At 40.5% G+C, this 19,911-nt stretch overlaps 1 protein-coding gene across 6 annotated transcripts in view; it reads right to left on the bottom strand.

Moving 5' to 3' along the window:
* WAPL (WAPL cohesin release factor) overlaps positions 1 to 19,911 on the bottom strand; it is a 138,946-nt gene that overhangs the window by 45,353 nt on the left and 73,682 nt on the right. For 2 of the 6 annotated variants that reach the window (XM_042033258.1, XM_042033264.1), the window contains exons 1-3: positions 19,632 to 19,905; positions 15,953 to 16,476; positions 1,668 to 2,714 (exon numbers count right to left, since the gene is read on the bottom strand). In XM_042033258.1, the coding sequence (XP_041889192.1) occupies positions 1,668 to 2,714; positions 15,953 to 16,454 (1,549 nt within the window). In that variant the 5' untranslated portion in view covers positions 16,455 to 16,476; positions 19,632 to 19,905. Of the gene's footprint in view, positions 1 to 1,667; positions 2,715 to 15,952; positions 16,477 to 18,912; positions 19,238 to 19,631; positions 19,906 to 19,911 lie in introns of those variants that run through there. The other 4 variants (XM_042033260.1, XM_042033262.1, XM_042033263.1 and 1 more) reach the window with 3 other exon arrangements.

Genomic DNA, 19,911 nt, shown 5'->3' with positions numbered 1-19,911 from the left:
AATGAGGAAAGGAGATGCAAAATAAAGGGGAAGCACCTCTCAGCAGAGGCACTGAAAGGTAGGTCTTACCTGAGTGGAGAAGTGCATTAAGAACAAACAAAACATTAATTTACATTTCCCTGTACCATGGAAATCTCTTAGGAAAATATTTCAGGGAAACGACCTGTGATACCTTGGAGTATAAAGGCCTACTTGGTGAATGCAGTGCCAAATGCAAAGTGTAGATATTTTGAGACTTCTGAGGACAGCAGCTGAAAGGATTATTTGATGGGTCAGCATCTCAGCTGCATTAACTACACAAGCAAATTTTTCCCTTGGAATAAATGGCTGAACAAAGACTCATTAGAGACAGGGACTAAGAGTACTTCTTAAGCAGCCCTGTAAGATAAACCCATTTTCCAAAGAGGCTGGAACCCAAGTGACTCATCGTAACTAAGTTTTATGAAAACAAATCATGGTCTTTTTTGTTTGAAAACACAATCTTCTCGTACAGCATCAGTATCCATTTGTTCCTTTCAAATCCACAAAAAAACCCAAGCAGTGACATTTACTTTTGATCAAAAGGCTTACAGAAAATTCTGGTTTTAGAAACAGCTAAAATTAGAACAGAGAAATGAACATTTTTTCCTCTGAAATTTTATTTCTGGATTATATTAGCAGAAGCTATTTGTAGGAAAAAAAGCCCAGCTTCTCCAACATTTGCAAGGCTAGATTGAAACCCTCTCTCCCTATCATAATAAAATACATCTTGCCCAAGTCTTAAAATGTAACAACTTCAGTAAGCAGATAAAACTTCTCATGCTTCATGCTCCAAAATGGAGGACCAAAATGCTCCATAGAACAGTGGCAGTGTTTTGAAATATTTATTCCAACACAAGTGATTCTTTGGCATTAGACTTTTTCAAAGCAAAAGAGCTAAAAGCAACCTGCCACCAAAGTTATTCCTCACCAACAGGACCCAACCAACCACCAAGCAAGTCTCATTTTGCAAAGGATTTTAACCACCAGAATTTGCTCAGCAACTGCCATGTGTACAGTTTTACTCATATATATGTGTGTGAGTACACATACACACACCTCCCCAACCTATACAGAGGAGAGAGATACCTAAAAACTGAAAACAAGAGCAGAAATACAAATATCAGAGGCTCTCCCAAAGCCAGTTATCTGACTGGCACTCCACGGGTCCCCACAGCCTCTCCCTCGAGTCTTGCATCCTCAGATAAAAGGTTCAAACTGCCTAAAAACACATTCAAAAGCAGAAAAAGGTATTTCCCGTTTCTTCAGAGCTACTTAAATATGTGCACTCAGCTCTGTAATTGTGGGTTGATCTGGAGGCTCTGTGGGACGATACCTGCTTCCAGGTATAGATACTGTATGCTCAACACACCGAAAAGGTACGAATCTTCTGTTTGAAAAGAAAAAAACCCTCTGCCTCTGGCAAGAGATCAAGAGCCATAAAACACACTTCAAGAGAGACATGAAACACCACACAGGACCACAGGAGAAGTGAGTTTAACTGCCAGATTTCAAGTGAATTTAACTGTTAGATTTCCAAACCAGTGGAATTTGCTTGACAAAATCCTAGGTACACTGCAAAAAGAACAAAATATCGAAGTCAATTAAAATTAAATGTCACGTATGTATTCCAAAAGAGTTCTACTGACCTGCATTAGTACTGAGCTGGCTATCCTGGGAACAGTTTTCATTGCCATCAGAGGTTGACTGTAGGGAAGCAGATGGTACAGCTCTACTTCGCTTTTTATTTGCCTTTCTTTCTGCTACCTGCCACTCTTCATCTTCGTCCTCACTTTCACTTAAGTCATCAAACCCAAAGTACTTGATTTTGTAATTGGAACTCCCAGAACTTCTAGAGGCGCCTTCATCTCCCCCTCCCTCGTCTTGATCATCAAACCCAAAAAATTCTAATTTGACATCCTTCTTGGATTTGGTATTGCTTGGTCGGAACCTGGTTGTAGTTTTTGTGGTAGCAATGTCTGCTTTTTTCCTTAGGCGCCCAGCTTCGCCCAGGTCAGTCGGGGCTGCTGTGGTGAATTCATCCATGCGCTCCATGGTATCCTGGATGGTGACATTGCAAACTGACAAGCAAGATGGGTGGAGAACAGTGTAGTCTCTAGTCCGTCCAACCGTCCCTCTAAAACTGGTCCCACTATTTAAAGAAACTTTTTTTCCTGGGTTCAGACCATCATTATTTGACTCATTGTTTGCTTTGGATAAAGACTGACTAGTGCCATCCATTAGCTTGTCAAAATTTGTTGCCCCCTGCAGTTTTGCTTTGTTGGATCGACAATATGTCCTACAGTTGCTTGGCCTAGGAATAGTTTGCACGAGTTCTTCACTAATGGCTTCCTTTGGATTTTCACTATCTTCTTTATCGCACTCCTCATCCTTGCTCTTCACCTCTGAGAGATGTTCATTGTCAAAAGCTAATATATACTCTCCAGTTCTGGTGTTTTCAGTTTCATCCTCCCATTCATACAAGTGAGTTCTTAGTGGCCCCTTGGTCTGAGATGTTTCTGATGGAGAGTCTGCTGTTTTTCCCACGTGGGAGTCCCAAGAATCAGGCAAGTCCTTGGCTTCGGTGTTGCATCCAGAAGTGTCTGTAGTCTCAGCATTGGTTTTATTACTCTCTTCAGCATTGTCATAGATTAAATGACTGTTCCCATTATCTTCTTTCAAGTTCTGGATTTTATCTACAAGAAAAGATGTATTTATTACTAAAATGAAATACTAAAAAAATAGTCACCCATGTGGGCAACTTTGAAAAGTCACAATATAACAAAAAATATTCAGTGATCATTGACAAAAAAAATTAGAGGTCTTTATCCACCTGGTTTATATTTTTTAAGCCCTCCAGTTTAAAGGTTTTGCTATAATAAAGTCTTCTTGAAATTTCTACCGAAAAAATAACTTTAAGCATCACTGAAAATATGTGCATCATGAAAAAGACAGTGGTAAACCCTAAATACAACCACTTATTTACCAAGGCAAATTACATAAAAAAGGAGAAATTCTGTGGTGAAATTTTCAGAAAAGACAAATTACTGAAGTTTCACACACAATTGACTTACACTGAATAATTAGAGATAAAGAACAACTACACATTTTCTCACTATGTAAGAAAATGATTTCCTTCTTGGACCCTGAACAAAAAGGCATACAGCTTCAGCAACTGTCACTGCATTTTGCTGCTTCAAATGAAAATATTTGGACTTACAAAAGAAATAGAGAAAATGCAATTCTCATCACCATTTTTAATTATAACACTTCTGAAATTCAGGTTTTTGCAATTAATTTCTGCATCTCTGAAGAAGAGCTGCTGCCAGAAATTATTCTTGCACTTTTCCAACCCATAGCTGCACTCACATCTTACACTGCCCAACAGAACAAGTTCCACTCTAAGAAGTCAGTTTTTGTAAGTTTTTGTTTCCAGCCAACCAACATCCACACAACAGTAATGCCAGGAGGTAATGCAAGTACTAAGTCTTCCACCTGTTGTCCTCTAAACTGGTGGGCAAACCATTTCCCTGAATACCAACAAAAGCTTGGTGGATTTGGTACCCGAGTTTCATAGTGACTGCATTGGCCATCCTCTGCTGTTGACATCACACACACACACAGAGATACCCAGCAATATAAGAGGGTTATTTCCAGGAATTAAGAATTTCTTGGAAATTTCTGAGACAGTATCACCAAGCACAGGAACCCAGGTGCCTGCCGTTACTACTGCCACTGAATGGCTGCCTGAGCCAGGAGAAGCAAGATAAGAAGTCTGACAATGCAGAAGACTCTGGTGCATAGGAGAGTAGCACATGATGGGATAAACTGGAGACCCAGAAGCAACTGGGACAGGGCCAAGTGAAAACAGAAATGCTAGAAGAGAACATGCATAGAAGACACATGCAGAACACTACAGTAATAAAAGGGGCTCCACTGGCAGAATGCAACCTCAAAGGTTCAAATTTTTTAGGCAGCAAAGGCTTCCTAAACTCATCCGTAAAATGAAGGCTTAAGCATCTCTTCAGCACTAATCCTGACCACATTAAATTTCATCAGCTTCCATTTACCCAAGTGGCACAGAAGTTGCACAGCACTGACTAGAAGATTTCAACCTCCTGACAAGGGAAACGAGCATTGGCACTGTTCCAGGGACTTTGGCTCACTTGTTTTCAAATTAAAAATGGCATCATCTAAATGCCATCCTTGCACATATGTTTTATAGAAGAACTTTAAGATACTGAAAATTCTAGTAAAAGAAATGGCTACTAAATCCAGTTTTGCAGGAAATTGGTTTAATCCTTGCTAAAATTCCTCAGGGAACCAGAACAAGTAATACCTGACAAACTGCATCTAAGTTTTCTGGGAGTCCAGCTGAGGTCTGTCACAGAAGTATACATACTCAGGTAGAAATAAAAAAAGCTTTTCACAGAATACATGAAATGCAAAACTCAAAACTAAATTCCTCAAAGAACACAGAACCCTAACCCTGCCATCTCAGTGATGGAATCTCGGGGGGTTTTTTTCCGTATCAATATGTTATACAAGTAATACTGTTATTCCCATTTCAATCTCATGCTTGTGATAATCCAAGAGGAACAACCAAAATGAATCTGTAACCAAGGAGGGAGTTTGACAGTGTACAGTATGTTCCTTTCTCCCATATGTTTAATATTATTGTGAAGCTGAAGACTACCACAACACTTAGGTGTGAAAAACCGCAAATTAAATTTAAAACCTGAAGCTGTCTGAGGAAACTCCGTAAGCATCAGCAAAGCGTTGCATCTCATTTTTACCTTTCAGTTCCTAATTTAATACAGCACACCAAGGTACTCCTAAACAGCAAAAAAGTGGCAGTTAACCTCCCCCTTCATTTTGGGGCACCAAAATTTTAAAAACACACAGTACTTCAAAAGTCTTAGCAACTGCACCAGGGAGGTTTTTCCATCTCCAGTAATAAGCAAGGCTGATGGAAAATGTAACCACTAAACTGTTTAGTGTACACCAGGTAGAAAGTTTGGCTTTAAAACTGGATCACCACAATGCATTACTGGAAAACTAAGCCGTGACATTTAGAGGAATACCTCCTCAAAGGGTACTTTGTCAAGCCACTGTTCTCACCTCATCAGTGGGTCAATAGCTGTCAGCCCAAACCTTCAATACCAGAAAGCACTGCTAATCACTTCCTAATTGCCCAAAGGCGTACAGGAACAGCAATTCAAATAACTCTGATTTTAAAAATTACAGTATTTATTGGTAGCAACTACTACAGCAGAAGCTGGCATGACTGTAGGAAAAAAAGTATGAGTAAAGGAACTAACTGTGAATTACTAGATATTCTGTAGTCCAAGAGATGCATGGAACATCTCCTCCCATTTTTAACTGCAATTAGGCTCTTTTGGGGATCAAATACCAGAATAAGTGTCCCAAGTAATTAAAATCAGCAACAGCATATAACTCCCCATCCCAAGTAAAAGCACCATATACCTAGGAACCATAACAATGTTCTACAGTAATCATGATTTATTTTCTGTTTAAATCTCTAAAACTTAATTACCAGAGTATAAGAGAACCAATCTAAATGACTGGTATGTCAGTATCAAACGTGAAGCGATAAACATATCTCTTTATACACGCCTCGTGCTTTATTTTATGCTACTTAACAAGACAGAGGTGTCTTCAGCATTGCTGATGAATTAAAAAAAAAAAACAAGAACAAACAAGTAAAACTCCCACTCTTTCCACCAAGCACAATGAGATGTTTTCACACACACACAGATGCATATTACCAAATCTGTAAAACTATACTTAAGTGATGACAATTATTGTTCCAAATAACCTTGGTAAAGTTACCCCTAGAGACAAAATTTCAAGTTCAGACAATGCAAGATATTCAATTTATATAAGGCAATATAGGCAAACATTCAAACAGCAGGAATATAAGAGCTGTCAAAAGCCCACTGCTTTTTCAGTAACAAACCTTTAAACATTTAACAAGTATGTGTCTCTACTTATACAGATTAGACTAGATGGATATAAAGGTAACATTCTGTTCCTAGCTTATTTTTAAAAAACACTGTAAGCACTCACGTCTTAGACGGAACAAATGTTACTCTATACATCCTACAAAGACAGTAAATGCCTCATGACTACTGCAAGTAGCCAGTGGTACTACCTCCTTCCTTTTCATTTTTAAGATCATGGACAAAATGATGAATGCAATTCTAGACTTAAACCCCACTTTTTTTAAAAAAAAGAGAAATTAATTTTTTTAGACATAAGAAACCTACATCCTTCAGCTCAACATCTGAAAATTCTGACATTAAAATGTCTCATATTTCAACTTAATTTTTTCTTTAAGTACCTATAACAATTAAAGTTTGACAGAGACTTCTTACTTGACGAGGAAACACTGAAGTTTGGAGAAAAGATAAAACACTCTCTCCACCAAATACTGAAGCTGTAAGAGTTAACAATTCATACCCTGATCCTTCAGGCATAGCATATACCAAAATGGAACCCAAAACAAAGTAATCCTTTAGGAAATCAAATACTCTTCCAGGCAAGAAAACCAAGCAACCATAGTCCATCTATCCTCCAGCCTAGTCCCAGTCTCACTTTTCTTTCATTTCCATTTAACTTACAAGACTAAGTTACTGGGCTCCAAGTCTGAAAACATAATTTTCAGCTCCATAAAAACCAAATCATCATTAACAATCTAACACTAATTACCTACAGTCAAACATTATATGCTTTTGTTAACAATTCAGTGGTAGAGCTGCAGAACTTTATTTGCTGTTTTTAAGTTACTTGGAGCACAGAGCAGGATCTTGGGCTGTGAAAACAATGTCTCCTACTGTAAATTTCTATCCTGAACAGATTCGGGGCTCACAGGGCAAAGCTGCCCTACAACTCAGCCATGAGCTCACGCAGCCTCCTTAACAGCGGCCGGTGTGGCCGGGGAGGGGAGAGCACCCGCTGCGGATCACGCACCGCGACATGTGCCAGCTCCATGTGCCGGCTCGGCCCCTCGCTGCTGCCTCCCCAGGGATTAGGGACCCAGCTAAAACCTCGTCTGCCTTGCCACCATGCAGGCAACACAGAGGCAAGGGCACCGATGACACCTGAAACAGCACTGTGTCTTTGAGATCTCTCTTTTACCACTCTGAGTTTAATCAAAACCAGTTGAATAGCACAAATGTTAGTAGGAAACTGAAGAACACAAAAGGACAATCAATATTAGGCTTGGTACGCTAAAAAACCATGCCACAAGGTCAAAATACCATATACGCAAAATAAATGCTTACTTTTTCCTATGTACTCATGGACCAGTTGCCAGTGTTACATGTTAGCCCCACTAACTTGAACTTTGGGTTAGTTTTCTGTCATTTCTAGCAATTTGTAATTAAAGCTAAGCAAAGTATCCTCCAAGCTATAAACAAAAGGCACCTGCCTTTCTATAGCCTTTGCAGCATGAACTCTTATGCTCCTTCACTGCTGCGTAAGTAGCTGTACAAGCCTTCACTTTAATACTGAGAGAAACATGATTAATATTCACAGGAAACAAATCTACAATCTTAAACTAGGTTTCTTTTAGTATTGGCCACAGTGCACATAATTCACTGCAAATATTAAAGGTAATCAGAAGAAATGAAATCTTGAGAGCAGGCAGGTGGCATGATGCCAATTTTACATTCTTCTTGATTTCTCTTCCAATAGACACCAAGATGTGGTGGCAAGAAAACAAAACATCAAGAAAAAGAAGGCAGTAAGATTAAACCCACAAAAATTGTATGCAAGGCCTTCAGAGCCCTGCAGCTACTGAGGGCACACACAATTAACAGGCTACAGCTCATGAACGGATCACTGACACAGGATGGAGGGAACAGTCTGTTAAGCTCATTTTGAGCTACTGCTCTGCCTGATGTCCCTGAGCACTCGGAAATATTTATTATGGCTCCATTACATCATCACCAACGGTCTCAAGCATAAAGCTACATCACTTCACTCTGCACCTTGCAGCTGACCAGGCCAAAGGAAAAGAAATCTTTATCAGGTCCTTGCATCACATCTCTCATTTCCAGGAAGAGAGTCCAACTGAGACACACACAATGTCATCTCTGGTTTGATCAGAAAACCAGGAACTGCAAAGAAGTTATGCTTTTTTCCAAATTAGGAAACAAATTTCATTATGCATTGGAAATGAAATGTTTTGATTGGTAAGGAGAAAAGTTACAGACTAAACTCCTTTGCTCCATTTTCTGTCTATGACTGAAGAACTTGGAAACTCAGGAAAAAAAAGCCTATGGATATAAAATACACTATTTATGAAATGGGCAAAATTTATTTGAATTGGTCAGTATCCATTGATGCCTATGACATCTTGAAAAGCAGTGCCTGATAGCAGGTATGAACAGAAGGCAGGAAGCATAAGAGTCTCAGAAGATTAGACTCCCAAGACCAGTTTCATCATTGACATATCTAAAATAGCTAAAACTGTAGAACCACATCCATAGCTATGACTACAAATTCTTAAGTAATTCTGGTTCTTTACTATCTATGAATCAAAATGAATTCCCAACAAGTCTGCATGCAGGTGGGACAGACATTGTATGACTCTGCAGATGTTTTAGGTGGCACCTTCTTTTGCAGAAAAAGATTCACAGAAAACCCTAAAGTGATGGGAATTAATTTACTGCCGCGACAGCACTATTTTCCTTAAGAATCATTTGCTTGTCTTGTTTCCTTTCCAGCACCCTAAATATCAAAATTCTAAGGCAATTTATATGAAAAAAATTAATTCGTTTCCTACATAGTCTTAACTAAGTTCTCAGTGACACCATGTCTTTGTTTCAGGTAGCTATTCTTCTAAACATAAGGCAGAAGATACATTAGACACCTTCTCTCAAATCACCTGGATGCAGCCTGTCAGTCTGATAACACACTGTTCAGCATCTCCACTAGACCATTATTTTCACTGCCCAAGCCTAGCAAGATTTTCATGTTTTCAGAATGTACTGCTGGCACGACACCCCCAGTGCTGTGGCTCGGGCCCGGGAATGGCTGAACCCTACCCACTGCATTATTGCTTCTAACCCTGCACCCTGTTTCTGCCATACAAATAATTCCTCACATACTTTTTTCCACTGGGAAGATGCATGACCAGGAGGCATTCTGAGAAGTTGTGTCACGCTGGTACACTTGACAGCCAGTGTACAACTTTCTAAAAAGTCCCTGTATTTAAATGGAAGTGGAAGCCTTTCACAGGGATGCAAAGCTGACACGGCCACCTTCCCTCTTGTTCAGAAAACATTCACTGAACTAATCCCTTGCCTTTATCTCAGGCAATATTTTTAATGGTATGACAGATGGTTTTTGAAGTAACAACATACTGTCTTACCCCTTCCTCTTCTAGTTCTTTGGCTAGCAATCACTAGATATTCTTGTATCTCTCATCTTTCATTGTACCTTAAGTCACTGCATCCCTCAATACCACCTTCTTATCAATCTGTACATGTGTACCTGGCCAAACCAAGCACAGTGTGCTCAGCACAACTGCCTTCCCAGCAAACCCTCAGGAGGAAAAACACAATGGGCAGAAGAACTGCTGCACTTTGTAGTACAAGAGTTGTCAGTCTGACATGTGTTCACCTCTCGTGGTAAGTCCAATGAAGACACATTCCTCCTCACTCCACGCTCAGAAGGGCATCTGTTGCTCAGAGCAACAGGAAAAAGCCAGGAATTAACCACTACTAAGTGTCATGGGCAACACGAGGGGCTCACACACGCCAGAAACACTTGTTTTCACTAACTTTTCTAGGATGAGCTGCTATGGAAAAAAAACAAAGCATATAATAACACAGCAGCATTAAAAATTGTCAAAACAAATGTATACTTAGGCTAAGTCAGTTTGAATTAAGACAGTACTCATGAGTATGTCAAAAACCTTTAATAAATACAGTAGCAGTTTCTTAAAAGGCAGTATGAGCCAAGTTTGAACTTGAAGAACATTTTCTATCCAGTTAATAAGACCTCAGCAGTTTGAGTCTGAAATGGCTTCCTTACCAACTGGTTTCTGCTTGCCTGCATGCTTTGGCCCACTTGAGAGGCATGCACCTTACAGGGTTTTTTCTTCCACAAGCACTGACCAACTGTTTTGAATGCAAAGTTATTTCAGCTTCTTAAACATGAAAACTAAGCAGCAGTCAAAAGTATGACCTTTTAAAAACTAACTGCTCATCGTACAAGTCCATGAAGAAAGAATGATTTTAGAAGTATGGATCGCAAAATTCACTGTTGTATAGGAAAGGGCAATTACAGATTAAGGGAAAAAAGTTTCATGTACTCTGTACATGGACATACATAGTATGAACTGCCCTGTCATTAGGAAAAATATGTTGCAGAGATCAGATTCTTTCCTAAACACTGGGGTCTTTTTTCTGTATTGCCATTTTAGCAAACAAGTATAAACACTGAGAGTTAAACAGAATTTCAATCATTTCAGACTTTTGAAAAACACCCCAGGAAAAAAAACCAACAAGCCACCACCACAGAAGTATCAGAGGAAAAAAAACCAAAACAATAATCACACCAGTTTGAACATGTGCTACCGACACAGTAAGAAAACTCTGTATGCAGGGGGAAAGGAGTATCTTCAAAAGGGGAAAACTTACCAAAAAGCAACTAAAGAAGAGAGGAGCTGTGGACAAACCCCAGCTATCTGCATACCCATCATAACTACTGCCATCCAAACAAACCTCGTAACACTGAAATTCTGCGGGCACACATATTTTCTGGCAGACCTTTCCCCTTCTCTGCTATCAGTTTCTTAATGCTTTGACCCAGCCAGAGCACAGCTGCAGCCCTTTTTAATCATGGCTGCTGCCAGCTGTCTCCTAAGACTGCCAAATGCTCAGACCTCATTCAGGTTCCCCCAACTCTGCTCCATGTTTGGACAGAAAATGACTAAACTGGAATTCTTTCTCACAAAGTAAATAACTTACATTCCAAAACTCTGCAGAGGAAAAAAGATACTACTCCAGCCTAACTATTATCTTAAATGTCCATGTCAGTGTTAAACACAAAACAGAAGTTTTAGAGCAATTTGAAAGGAATACCCTGACGAATCTGGGGGCCAAATGCAATTATGTAACAAATCTGCATTTGGGAAGTTGAAACTTAACTCTAAAGACAGGGCTCCCCACCCACATAATCAGGATGCAGAGGCTTTGCACAGAGTCACTAAGGGTACTATCAGGATAATATGTCAGGAAGACTCGATGACAAACCATCTCCTTTCTCAAGTGCATCCATTTTCTGCATTTACTCTGCACTCTCTGTGCTTTTCCAGCAACCAACCACAACTAGATTCTGCATCCTGGGCCAAGAAGTAGTTGAGCACAGCCACAGCCCTTTGCTCCTGCATAAGCACAAGAAGAACTGCACTTGCCATTTTGATTTGCTACCTGTAAGTGCACTGGTCCCAAGTGAAAAATGAGGGCATTAAGAACTACCCAGGAAAACAAAAGAATCAAAGAGCAGTCAACAGACAAATGCTCCCTTACAGCACTAAAAGCAAAACTACTGCCAGAACAAAACCTGTTTGAATATCAGTACACAGTAACAAATGGCAAGATGAGGAATAGCTGTTTTCATTATTGCCCTAAATGTTAAGGGGCAAAAAAATAATAATTTGTTCTTTTAATCTTAAAGAGTCTCAGAGATCACTGGTGACACAATAACCACAAAATTTGTACTTAACATCACAACACAGCAGAAAGGGACACAATTCCTACGCTGTTCTGTAGTCTGGAAAGGTATTTTAAGCCATTCTATTTCTCCACAGCGAGCAAAACACATTTTCAAGAAATAAATTCATAGGCTCTAAAACAAACCAGACTTAATCCATGCTCAATTGAAATACTTCTCCATTAATGCATGATTAAATACCTAATATTTTCACTTAGAATAAATGTAGAAAAGGAATATTCTCTCATACTCCATGAACAGGAACATGAGGTATGCAGAGATGACAAACATTTATCAACCCAAATGCCTTCTCTGTTGAAGAGCATCAAACCCTTTGACCAGACCCTCCAAAGGCCTGAGTTACAGAGCTCAGCACCGTGCACAAAAGCAAAAGCCAGCAGATCATCACAGCACCCAGAGTCAAAATCCAAGCTTGCACTACAATGCCAGAAGTATTTCCATAAACTCAAACATCCAGAGTAGGCAAGGTAACTATCCAAAGTGAAACACAGTGATACACAAATATAATTATGAAATGCCATACCAACTCCTAAAATTCATCAAACTTTGACATTAATTTTCATCTGAAAAATTAAATTCAACCTACAAGCTAACAAATATTCTAAAAGAGCAAACTTAGAAAATTTGCTCTGCAAGTCCATGCTTTTATATCAAACCTTGTGTGCAGATAAATAGTGTGAAATACTATTTGGGTTTATGCCTTGAAGAGTAAATTTAACAGTCATGAAAAAAAAATAATCCCACCAGACTGTTTCAAAAATCCAAATATTGTTCTGAAGGTTTTCACCTTACCCTACTGTAAGACTCTCTCATAAAAACCTCATTTTCTAATGAGGTAGCTGCATTTTTGCTTTATATGAATTACCAGTGTGATATTTTTCTAATGACACAACTTACTTTCCAGCTACCAAGTTCTCCCTACCTTCACAAAGATAACCTAACAGTAACTATTAATACTGAAGAGTCCTTCATTATTTCAAATTTACCTAAACCCCTATCTGTAAATTACCTGCTACATACAGGATTACTCACAGACACTCTTCAGACAGCATTAAGTCTTGATCAAGCAACATTAGGGTAAGATTATGAGAAGCTTTCCACATTAAGAGCTTCTCAAAGCCTTTACAATGAGATTGGTACAAGCACTAGCTGACGGCTATTAAAAAAAAAAGGAAGACCAGTAAGTTCTACCATTTTAAACAAAAGATACAGATCCTCAACTGTGTTACATGGCTGCACAACTACTAAAACAAACCCCAAAATCAACTGCTTTTTAATACCAAACATTAGCTAAAATTAACTGACAAGGCATCATCTTCATTTTAATGCCTAAAGGAATGGCCACTGAGGCAGGATAGTACAACTGGAGCAGAACTCACTGTACCTCTCAGTCTGTGCATAGCCGTGGTAAGTCACATTTTTCAACTCAGTCTAATTCTCAGCATTATCCTACCTAGGTTAAGAATTAAGATACCATGATGGCTCACACTCTCTGGGAGTCCTGAGACCTTCGTTCATGCACTGTCTAGACAGTATGAGGACAAGGACTAGGAAACTGCACTTTAAAACAAATTAACAAACACTTTCTTCAACATCAGTACCAACACAGCCTAGCTTCCCACACCCAGAGATACAGTGCTGTTACGCAGGTTAAGGTTGAGCTCACATTGCAGTCCCCCTTACTCTGGGAATATCAACATTCTTCTACCTGCCTGCTTCCCCTCCCAGCCCCCAACCCTTTCTTTCCTCATCAGGAATAGTCAAGCTTGCCGTCTCAAGAATCTATAAGCCCTTTGGACAAATCTGGTTAAGCCTGGCAGAGTTCAAGAGTCACCAGGAAGGGTAAAATTATTACAGGGAGGGCGAGGACATGTAAGCAGCTGACGTGGGTAATACACTATAACACTCCTCCCAAGTCCCGTCTTCCTCCAGAACCCTACCCCAAATCAATCAAATTAACTCTCTGTAGTTTTGAAAGAGCCTCCCCATCAAACTTTACGCAACAGTCACTACAACAAAAAAGCCTTTGAAGTACCTACATTTACACTGGCTGACTATATACCACTATCTCTAATTGCTCAGTGTGCCGAGCAACGTTGAGACAACTTTTATTTATTTTGGATCAGTTTACACACAAGCATAACAGCACCTTAAACCATCCAAGTTTTATTTACACTAACTGACAAAAAGAAACACTATCACCAAGACTGCAGTCTTCAAATAAGGGTAAGGAAACCAAAGACCCTCCTAGCACGTTCTGCAAAGATGCATTCTCAGCTGAATTTCACTTCTGAAGAAAGATACTGAAAGGGTTTTTATCTTCATTTGACTGGGTGTCAACAGAATGTAGTCAGAGTCTGAAAGAACAGAACCATCACATCAAGATCCACCTTGTACTTCTGGCTCAACTGCAATCAGTAACAATTCAGAGAATCCTGCAGGAATAGAATTCCTTCAGTAAACTGTTGTTTAAGTAACCTCCCCCTCAGCATCCAGACCACCACCACATTAAAAAGCTGGATGGGCTTATCCACCAAGATGCATCAGCTTCCTTCTGTTCAGAGCTGTGTATTTATGATATACATAGTATTGTCTAGCAAGGAGTTCTAGAATTTAAATAAGCATCAAATTAGTGAGTTTTTCTGTGCTAAATATTGTATTATTTTCCACAGGACTGGAAGCAGGAAGTACCAATGCAACTGCTGAAAGTCTGTTTCTCTTGGCCTTTCACGCATTATGAATTTTCAGAGCTCTTTCACATTTTCTTCCCACTGCTCTCTCACTTTCTTTTCCAACCTGAAAAATACTGTTCTGACAAAGGTTGTCTACAAGGAAACCATTTCACTATAAAACCTGTTCTACTACAATCTCTCATTAACAACCAAGGAAACTCATTACTATTTCTTCTCCTACCAAATACTGGGTGATGAACTTATTCCACTTCTCATGAAAACTATATTCAAACTTTAAAATCCCATAAATTTTATTTCCAGAGTGAAGATGAATCATAGTTAGAAACAGCTGCTGAAAATCATATGAAAACAAGAAATATTTTAGCAGCAAAAATAAGATCAAAAGACAACTACCCATCCCACCAATGTGTCTGTCAAACTACAGCTCAAATCAGCATTTCCTGGGTTTTCTTGAATTAGATCCCTAACACATGTATTACAAATAACTGAACTGTGCCCATCTTCTACCATTTGGTATCTTCTTGTTAACTGCATTACAACTGAACAACTCCACTCAAGTTTCTGATCCTAGGGTTTACTGTATTTGAGAAATGAAAGTTATGTAAGTTCTTCTCATTAAAATTGATTTTGATAACCCAGAGCAAGTCAGTAGGTGTCATCTTCATCTAGGCATCTAATGTGATCTTCTACCCAATTGTAGAAGCTGTGGTTTAATCAGCCCGTTATACAAAAACCTCTCATGAGATATAACATCTGATCTTTTCCAAGAACGACTTGAAGAAAATTACAGTGATGTTCAGCTCTATGGGCCCTGGAAACTCCCCTCTGAAAAGCATTAAGATACCTTACAAACACTCCAGAGCCCAAAAACACCTCCACAAAGAAGTCTGACAGAATTCAGTTTCACAGGTCTGAAGTTTTTTATGTACATATTGATATAGTTGTGCTAATGACAAACAAAAAAATGTTTGTGCAGCTGAAGTTCAGAAACCTACTTTTTCCACCCAAACAACGAAACAAAGCATGTTCTAAGCTGTATCTGCACCTACCTGGCAGTAAACACACACCCACAATAAATTAAAGCATTCTATTACCACTAACTCATCACTATTCAAAATACGTGTTTAAAAACCACAACGGCACTCAGCAATTTTAGAAAAGGAATATTATTATTCAGTTTTAAAGAATAACTGGACTAAGTGGACCAACATACTGCACTGAATCTAAAGCCCTGTATCTCGATCTGCAGACACACGGATTACAGAGCCAAAGACCTCAGACCTGTGTGTAAAATGCAGAATGCTTCTGAGTGCTTTTAGTTAAACAGAGTATCCTCTACAATTGTTTACAATTAAGAATTGCCCCACAGTTTTATTAGAACACCTAACAATCCCTAGAAAACACACAGTCTAAAGGGAGATTAGCAAAAATCAGAGGAATACAGAAGTACATGGACAGCTGAGCAAACGTACCTGCAGTTACAAGTTTAGCACTACTGCCCTTGCACTCTCCATCTTCCACACTTCTGCTTGTGCTCTTTTCTTTCAAGAGAGGGACAGTATTGTCAAAAGGTATGCACTTACTGGATGCAACATTTTCTCCACTGTCTGGCTGATTAATTCTGCTGTTTGCTTCAAGTAGAGGAGAGAAGTCCTCAGACTGAGCAGCTTCACCCGGTTCCAGCTGAGAGGAGCTTTTAGCCTGTGACACATTCTTTGAAGACACAGGAAGAGATTCTTCATCGCTGTCAAATCCAAATGGATCCTCCATTACTTCATCTTCAACTTTGGGTTTTTTAGGAACTTCGGAAATATCTGGTTTGACACTGGGCCTCTTCTGTCCTAATTTGGCCATGAAGGTGGTTTCTCCCCATTTTGTACTAAGGGTGGTCCGTTTGTTGGAAAATACTTCATCAAACTTGGAACTGCCATTTCCCCCTTTCCGGCTGTAGGTCTTTCCAAATCGGGATGTCATTTTGGCTCCTGTTTCATATTCTCTGTTGTGAAAGAAAGCAGAAACATCAATTCACCAACCTTCTAGTACAAATGATTGTTACTTCCACCCTTTACCAGGCCAACAAGCAACAGGCATGTACATTCCACACAAGCAACAGATCCATCATCTGCTTCTTTCCAGACTCACTCATTCACATGTGACTGTCATTATGGCAAAAGTTTCTGCATTAACCATCCACTAAAATAAATCAAAATTCAGTTGCTTGCACATTTATAAACCAATGGCACAATGGATCCTTAGGAGAAGTCTGCTAAGAATGGCATTGCTTTGCTTTAATGTTATATTTACAAGTATAGAAAGCACTGTCTTGAGACTTCACGAAACAACTCGGCAGTATTTTCACCACATATGAACATGCAGGTCCCCCCTAGAGCACAGCATTAAAAACCTCTTGCCAGTTAAATACAAAAACTGCCAGAATATTTCAAGTTGCTGTAGATATATTTTAAATACTAACTAATCAGAATGATGACAAATCCATCCCATGTTCTCCTCTCACACTCAGACTCACTTAGCAAGTGTTTTACTTGATAACATGATGTGGTTTTTGCCATCTGCATCAGTCCTGGTCAGGACGGGTGCGCAGCAATCCCCCAGGACTAAATCTGACTCATCAAGGGGCAGGAACAGAGGAACTGCTCAATCGATTTCTAAGAACATGGCGGACACCCTAAGCAGGCCAGTGTAAGCCATTACTGTTCACTGGCCCTTATGAGCACAGCCACCTCACAGATAGCTCGCTTGGAAAAGCAGAAGTTTAAAATTAACAGATTAAACAGGAACACATTTAAGAGCTCCTTGCATGTGTCTTCTACTTTTGTTTAAACCAAGAAGGAAGACAGGCCACCTGGGGGTCTTTTACCCAAAACACATAGTTCAACTACCAGACAAATGACAACATAAACCCCAAACCCTCATATCTGTTTTGTGAACCACTGTTTCTCTCTTTTTGGCCCAAACACAGATAGGAAATTGCAATTCCTTACAGTCAGCCTGAATCTAATCAAGCCCATCTTTCTCTCTTAAATTCCTCTCATCCTGGAAAAAAGTGTGCTTAAAAAGACAAAGAGTTATTTAAGCTAAAGAACCAAATAAATCTAACTTTTAAAGTGTTAACTAACTTTATATAAAGTATATGAAAAATGGCAGTTAAAACAATTTTTATTGAACTTTTCATGACCTATTTGTTCAATGCAACTGTTTTTATTATTATTCCCCTGAATATGTGGTATACTGTCTTCCCTATTTTAGTTTTCATCTCAAGAGTCACAGTCTCTCAACCTGAAGTGCCAGTCTTGCTTCTGCCAAAATTGCCGGACCGCTTTCCAGAAATGTCCCTCTATCACTTCATTCTAGCAAGACTGTCTCACTAATAATAGTCTCCCTCTATTAGACCAGACCAACCTTCATTTATCATACAAACTAAGCAATTCATGGGGAGAAAATCCATGAAGAAAATTTTAAGTGAATTAAAATGATCAAATTTGAACTTTAGAAGTTTACCAGGTAGATGGTAATGCAATGCAGAAGAGTGACAGACCACCCACTTTGGGAAAGGCTCTTCTCCCCAGCAGTCCAGCCAAAGGAAGGTAAAGGCAAGTGCTTAGCTACAGAGCAGAACTCTGCTGCAAAAGCCCACTATGCAGAGGGCTCCTGGCTGCTCCTAGCAGACAGCGCTCTTTAACCCCATCTCCTCTTTTCCCCACGCACATCACTGCCAAACTTCTTTTTTCCTCCCCTGTAGGTAGCTCAAATTTTCTATTTTTTATCTACACATACTTGAGAAAGCAAACAGCAAACTAAATCTAAATTACCAGTTTTACTTTGCTGATGCTTGTAAATATTTGTAATAGTAACCAAAATATTTTAGACCAGAAAGGCCGAGTTTTTGAGAGATAGAAGCTAAAGTAAAATATTTATTAATATCTCATGTTGTTTCTATAAAATTTACAGGAAAGAAGAAACTACCTCACTCACCCCAGCACATTTTCCTCCCCTAAATCCTCAAGACTCAAATAAATATAACTTATAATAAGCATTATAAGAAGTTCTCCAAGTATTTTTGACACCACATTTCCAGCCTATGTAAAGATAACGACAGATTTAAATTATGGTTTGTAGTCCCAAAGAGAAGATTCCTGCAGTCAAGAGGAGTTCATTTTCAGAAAGTAGAACCCCATTTTCCTATTTATAAATTTTAAAATTAAGACCATCTCATTAGAAGTTTTAAATCAAAATATCAAAACCCAAATTAATACTCAGTATGATGTGCATAGGTTAAAAGACCAGTATAAGGAAAATACAAATATGCCATGCTATAAACTTGTATCTTAGATTGAGATGAAATTTAAAGACATAAAGAGATGCCTCCTTACATGAGAGCATGGACAGAACAAGATTTTTACTCTTTACTTACAATTTCCTCTTGATTTTTCACTCAGAGGGAAGTAAAACACTTGGTCAGTTTCACTCTGTTTCCACTCCCTGCCTCCCTCTCCTGCATTGTGCTGCACCATTTGGAGCAGTGCAAGCAATGTAAATACAAGTAAAAACCCGAAACACAGGTCTCCCGCATTTCCCAGCGCTAACTCGGCGGATCAGCTGGAGACAAAAAACCCGGTAATTCCCCAGGAAGCCCATCAGCCACCCCTACTCATCGCTCCTCTCTACACCGCTCCTCTTACATAATCAAAGACAAGAAAAATAGGTTAAATGCACGGAGGCAGAAGGAGCTGATGAAATCCCACGGTGACAGTTTCTTTTTTTCTCCCTCCCCCTGCGGCGGGGGGGTGCGAGCGGAACCGGGTCACCCCACCGCTCCCTGATGTCATTTCCCTTCCCGCCCGGCCGCCTCCCCCGCCCCGCCGCACCACCGGCCCACATTACACAAGTGCCCGGGGCAGCCGCGGCCCGGCCGGGCGACGCAGCCCGCGGAGCCGCACCCCCCCCGCCCCAGCCCGCACTTCACCCCCGTGCGAACTCCCGCCCCACAACTTCGCGGCGGGCCGGGGGCGGCGGCCCCACACGCCCCTCCAGGCGGGACAGCGCCGGTGGCCGCGGCGGCTCCTGCCCGCGGGGTGCGGGGCCCGCTCCGCGGCCCGCAGAGCCCCCGCCGCCCCCTTACCCGGCACCCACCTCGGCGTCAGCGGTGGCGGCGGGTGCCGGGCGTGGGCCCGGCCGATGTGGCTCCGGCCGCGGGTTCGGGCCGCCGATGCGCCGCCTGCGAAAGGCGCTTAGCCGGCGGGACGCCTCCGCCTCTCCGGCAGCGGGACCCTCCCGGAGTGTCGCGGGCGTCAGGGACCCCGGCGCCGCCTCCTCCGGCGCCGCTTCCTCCGCGCCGGGATTATCGCCGCGCTCGGGACGGGCCCCGGGACCATCTCTCCGCCATTTGCCCCCGCTCCTTCCTGCCGTCACC

This window comes from Corvus kubaryi, unplaced genomic scaffold (genome assembly GCF_017639235.1).
Source record: "Corvus kubaryi isolate FWS band 111438036 unplaced genomic scaffold, C.kubaryi_AGA036_p1.0 37357, whole genome shotgun sequence".
Classification (NCBI taxonomy): Eukaryota; Metazoa; Chordata; class Aves; order Passeriformes; family Corvidae; genus Corvus; species Corvus kubaryi.
Note: the sequence above shows the minus strand (reverse complement) of the source record. Positions and strands in the feature narration are given on the sequence as shown.